This window comes from Cyprinodon variegatus, unplaced genomic scaffold (genome assembly GCF_000732505.1).
Source record: "Cyprinodon variegatus isolate N-32 unplaced genomic scaffold, C_variegatus-1.0 Scaffold320, whole genome shotgun sequence".
NCBI lineage: Eukaryota > Metazoa > Chordata > Actinopteri > Cyprinodontiformes > Cyprinodontidae > Cyprinodon > Cyprinodon variegatus.
The window spans coordinates 860765-866951 of NW_015150773.1; the positions used below are offsets into that span (position 1 = coordinate 860765).

The 6187-nt window shown below is 39.4% G+C and overlaps 1 protein-coding gene across 5 annotated transcripts in view; it reads right to left on the reverse strand.

Annotated features, from left to right (window-relative positions):
- LOC107090998 (paired box protein Pax-7-like) overlaps positions 1-6187 on the reverse strand; it is a 37133-nt gene that overhangs the window by 19368 nt on the left and 11578 nt on the right. For all 5 annotated transcript variants that reach the window (XM_015384693.1, XM_015384690.1, XM_015384691.1 and 2 more), the window contains exon 5: positions 611-810. In XM_015384693.1, the coding sequence (XP_015240179.1) occupies positions 611-810 (200 nt within the window). The remainder of the gene's footprint in view (positions 1-610; positions 811-6187) is intronic.

Consider the following 6187-nt stretch of genomic DNA (forward strand, 5'->3'; position numbering starts at 1 on the left):
AACTACAGTAAATATTTAACTTGCAAAATGGCGTTCAGTAAAGCAGCTTGCTGGTGAAAATTCTCAGTCATCCAGGTCATAGTCATTCCAACAAAAGTTAAAAAACAATACACTGGACTTTCTTTTCCAAGTTTGAAGATGTTTCGGTTCCCATCAAGGAAGCTTCTTAAATTCAAAATGTCTGAATTAGCGTCGAGATCCAAGCTTTAGAGAGTTGCACAACAAAGTCTTGTTTTGGCTTAGAAAACATGCAAATTGTACCGGATCAGTCAAGCAAATTTGTCACTCAAACCAAATCTGTTTATTGACAAAGCCAATTAGCTTGCTAGTATTGCTCAGAGGTTTAATGTCTGGGAAATGAAAAATATTTAGTTCTCTTTATCTATTAGGAAGTTTACTCTCCATTTCCCTGTTCTTTGCTGATGCAGACTGACCAAGATATAAATATATTATATATATTCTCTGTCTAAAGCGTCTGTATTCATGTTGTAATTATTCTGTCCAGGTTTGAAGGGTTTTAATGCACTTCACATTTTGAAGGGTTTAAGGAAATCAAATTACGTTCAAGCCCAACCATGCAAGCTGGGCCCCAATTGTGTGATTGTGTTACCTGAACCCTGGCCTCAGTCAGTCTGGTTCGCTGGGCCAGTTCCTCTCTGGTGTAGATGTCAGGGTAGTGTGTTCTCTCAAACGCCTTTTCCAACTCCTCAAGTTGCTCTGCTGTGAAGGTGGTCCGACTTCTGCGCTTCTTCCTCTTTAGAGGAAGATCAGGTTCCGATTCCACATCGGACATGTCTTCCATATGACTTCCTAAAACCAGCAAAAAGACACAGCAGGTCTGAATACTTAAGGTAGATGCATCAGACACCACCGTTATAGTCCCCAACAACTTTCATCACAAAGTTACAACCTAATGTGAGTCCATCACTACACCCAGATTTAGAGCCTGATTAGTGATTTCTAGCTGGATTAACTGAAACTGTATGAATCTGTAACTATTGACCATTTAGTTAGTTTTATTATGATTCTACCAAAGACAATGTTATCTATGCATTTAGGGTTTCATAGCTACGTGGTGATATTATAATATAGAGCTGGTGTATTACCCTTAATTTGCAAACATGGATGGGGAAAGGGTTTGGGACACAAACTAGGTGCACTGTGGGCTGAAACCTGTGTAAGTTTTATTCAGTAATACAGCAAAAGACAAAAAGTTTGCTTTCTATCAGCAGAAGAACAGTTTATTTTTCCTGGAATGGGGAAATTAGGATTCACTTTTTTTTTCCTCATGCAACGTCAACACAATTTATTTAAGATGAATAAAGAAATTAGAATAAAGCATTCAGAGAGAACAAAGGAAATAAATATCCAGTTGGCAACAAGACCAGGTTAAAACAAAGGCTTCAGATTTAGTAGAAATGAGCCAAACTGAGGAGAAGCAGATGAAAGCTTTGCATTGCCTTTGTATAAGCTCCCATTCACCCATCTCCGTATTGTTCTGTTCTTTGTTCCCATTCAGTGCCGCCATAATTGTTTACTCTCACAATAAAAGCTTCAATGTTATATAACAATTAGCATGATTGGAATGGTTGAAGTATTAGTTGTTATTATTTGAAGGAACAATACTTTCCTAAAGATTTAGAAACTGCACTTTAGTGAAAACAAACATAATTCATTCCCATTTTCTTCATAGCCGAACAAAAAAATAGTAGAATGAATGAATAAACTTATAGGAATTCAGCACGACTTGGGATGAATTAAAGGCTGTGGATAAAATGCACAGGACAAAGAGCTGGTTCTGAACTACTTCCAGCACACAAACAGATGGAAGTCTTGCACCTTTTTTATTTGAATTGTGTTTAGTCCATCCATTTTATTTTTCCATCCATTTTCTTCCACTTTATCCGGTGCCGGGTCATGGAGGCAGCAGTCTAAGCATAGATGCCCAGACTTCCTGATCCACACACACCTCCTCCAGCTGCTCCCTGAGGCGACACCAGGCCAGCTCAGAGACATAGTCCCTCCAGCGTATCCTGGGCCTTCAACCAGGCCTCCTCCCAATGGGACATGCCTGGAACTCCTCCTTAGGGAGGTGACCGGGAGGCATCCAGAACAGATGCTAGAGCCACCTCAGCTGGTTCCTTTCGACGTAGAAGAGCAACGACTCTACCCCAAGCTCCTCCCTGGTAACTGAGCTCCTCACCCGATCTGGTAGGGTGCGCCCAGCCACCCTGAGAACGAAACTCATTTCGGCCGCTTGTATTCCCCATCTTGTCCTTTCGGTCATTACCCAGATCTAAATACTATAGGTCAGGGGGGGAACATAGATCGATCGGTAAATCGAGAGCTTTGCCACCCGACTCAGCTCCCTCTTCACCACGGCGACCGCATCACTGCCCACGCCACACAGATACGTCTATTGATCTCACCCTCCATCCGCCCCTCACTTGTGAACAAGACCCCAAAATACCTGAACTCCTCCACTTGAGACACTTGTTGTTAGTGTTACATAAAAGCATAAAAATGTGTTTTCTTTATAGCATTATTGTAGATAGAGCTAGACAAAATAAGAAAAGTGCTGCTATTTGGTAATAATGAATCATGATTCTTATAAAAAAAAGGAATAAACTCAACAAAAATATAAAAAAAACTTTTGGTTTTGCTCCCATTTTTATGAGATGAACTCAAAGATCTTTTCCCACATACACAATAAAACCATTTCCATCATACATTGTTCACATACCAGTCTAAATCTGTGAAAGTGAGCCTTTGCTGAGATAATCCATCCCACCTCACAGGTGTGCCATATCAAGATTAGACACCATGATTAGTGCTCAGGTGTGCTTTCGAATGCCCACAATAAAAGGCCACTCTGAAAGGTGCAGTTTTATCACAAAGCATAATGTCACAGTTGTCACGAGGTTTGGGGGAGCGTGCAACTGGCATGCTGACTGCAGTAATGTCAACCAGAGCTGCTGCTCGTGTATCAAATGTTAATTTCTCTACCATAAACCGCCTCCAAAGGCGTTTCAGAGAATTTGGCAGTAAATGCAACCGGACTCACAACCGCAGACCATGTGTAACACCGCCACCCCAGGACCTCCATATCCAGCACATTTACCTCAAAGATTGTCTTAGAACCAGCCACCCAGAAACAATCAGTTTACATAACCAATTAATTCTGCACAAACTATCAGAAACCGTCTCAGGAAAGCTCATTTGCATGCTTGTTGCCCTCACTGGGATCTCCACCTGACTTCAGTTTGTGACTTAACTTGGATGCCACTGAGATTTGAAATTGTGTTTTTTTTTTTACGTGAGAAATTTCAAATGCAATTATTTGCTCAGTTCTGTTAAAAAAAAAAAAAGTTGCCTATACTTAGCTTAATGTATTTTACAATCCTGGGTAATGTTTCTTAAATCAGGAACTGGATCAAATTATAAACAGGGATCTGGGAGCAGCATGAAATGCAGACAATTATTTATTTTATAACAAAAATGCAACAACAGCAATCAGGCACAAGGGGAACTGGACATGGACCACAGAGCAAAGCAGATCATTGCTAACCAGGTACGATAATGGAAGGATCCAGTGAGGAAAAAAAAAGAGTAAAGGTAAGAATACTGAGGCAGGAGTAGAGGGAGATCAGGCTAACTAGATGAGCTAATCATCTACTGAGCAGACAGGAAGGAGAGCAGCTGGAGGAAAATGACTCTAAATTAATAATAATTGAATTTTATTGATCTCACATTGGAGAAATTTGCCTCAGCATTTAACCCATCCCCTTTGGGAGCAGTGGGCTGCCAATGTGGGGTTCCCAGGGAGCAGTGTGGGGGTTAAGGGTCTTGCAGTCTGTGGGAGGGGGGCTCAAACTCAGAACCTCAGGATTCCAAGCCCTATGCCCTAAGAGAGTTTCAACACGCATGCACGGACAAAAAAAAACTAATAAGGTCAATGCTTTACAATGAGACAACACTAACTTTTGGCCACTAGGGGCACCAGACCTGTTACAACCTGCATTTTTCTTCTACTAAACATCAAAAATAATAACAAAGATCTTTGACTGTATACTAGGAGCAAAATGTGAACCAGTCTAATAATAAAGTTGTGAGAAGAGAATCGGTTTTACAACCGGCTTCTTCTTTCAGCCTGCGCCAACGAACAAACTCCTTTCCATAATCTACTCTTGTTTGTCCTCGATCCTTTTCACATTTTCTCTATTTAGCCTCAAACAGTTTAACCTTTTTCCTTGCCTCAGCCATGATCGGTGGTCGAGCAGGTGGAAGATTAATAGAGCAAAAGCCTTTGCTCCATGACTATATAAGAGCCTGTGGCCATAAAGCCATACGTTCTTCCAGGTCATGACCTGGCCAATGACGGTGCATCTTCTCCCAACTTCCTTACTCAGTATTTCAAGAGGGGAGCGCCGCTCATAGCATGGTGTTAAGTGCTGTATATTGGCCTGAGGAATCATTTAAAATAACTCATATGTGTATAATGCATATATTCATATTTCATTCAGATTCTATTTAAGTTTTCTTTTTTAGTTTTCAGTTTTCAGATTTATGTTATTCTGTGTTTAGTGGGTCATTGGTTTCCTTTCCATTTTGTGTCATTCTAGTTGTTTTCTAGTTATATTTGGGCAGGGTTGTATTTTTTGGGATTATTCTTTGTTGCCCCTTAGTTCCAGTCTCCTTTCCCTTAGCTCCCTTCTAGTTGCTCCTATCCCAACCCAGTCTCACCTGCTCCCTATTAGCTGATTAGCCTGTTCTTAAGTCTATCTCCCATATATACACCTCTTGTGTAGTTCTTCAATGCTGGATTCTCTTCACCCCCCAATTCGTTTGGTTTATTCCTCCCCGCTGTCTCCTAGTTTTTGGTTCCTGAGTTCCTTCTGGATTATGGCTTCTGTATATTTACGTCTTCATTACATTTTTTAAGAAATCCTCTCTGCCTCTTCAGCTCTGCATTTGGGTCCTAAACAGGTATCCACTAATCCTGGCATTGCCCTTTAAGCTGGAAAATTGTTTCTAGAAAAGCTATTATTTAATGTGACACTTCTTTAACAATGTTTTCCTATGATATATTAGATTTATAAATCAGGGTTTTCATCGAAAGCAAGATTTTTTCAAATTAACAGCTTGCTCATGTTTGCCAAAATTCATGCAAAATGTTTGCGAAGCTGCTCCGTATAAATGTCTTTCCTCATTTTTACATAAAGCTTTGCTGCAACAACCAGCAGCAGGTTCTTTGTTGCTTCGATCTTTAGAGCACAGTAACACAGCAATCTCTCTCACTGCTCTGGTATAGATATTCAAAGAAGGACATTATGCTGATGGTAATGCATCTGAGAGGAGAAGCTTTTCTTTCCGCGTTTTCTTGTTGTCTAGTTGAATCATGTCAGTTTGTGGGGGTCCATTCAAGCTGTTGCCTTAAAGGAACAATGGAGCCACTTCGTAAACTGTCAGCCTTCTTGCCTGAAGTCTGTACAGTTTTACTGAATAACCCAGAAGAGTTCATCAGCTGTTTTAATGCAGACACAAAACAAAGGCCGTCCTCTTTCTTTCTATTTCTGGCAGCAGGCGTTTCTGTCAGCTAAATGTTTGAAAGGTTTTATTCAGGTTGCACATTTACATGCATGTTTTCTACTCCTACACTGCTTTTATTAAAAACAGAGCAGTTTGTCTCAGTTGTAAAGTTAAAAACTCCAAGATTGGTCAACTGACTATTTTTTTTCATAATATTCCTCCCAAACATGATTTAAATGGGTTTTTTTTGTTTTTTTTGTGTGCTTCCTACTAATTTAGAATTTTCCTAGAGCCTTTCAAAGCTCTGTACCTACGAGGCCATTGCCGTCTTCAATAGTCTCACTCATTGAATACATTGATACATGTTGCGTAACATAGATATTTAGTAAAAATTGAATATTTTTGAAATACATAGGGTTTTAAAAAAAAACATGATTTCATCTTTGAATTTATTTTTGACATTTGAAAATATTTGAAGCTTCATATGGAAATCTTGTTTATCATTTAAACTATTTTTGTGATTACGATATATTTTATTTAACGTTGTGATTTATGGCATGACTAACTCTCTTTACTTATATTTTATTTTATTATTGAAAAGGTAAATTTTATTTTTGACTAATTTAAATTTCTGGCCTGAATTTCAGGTAAGTTTTTT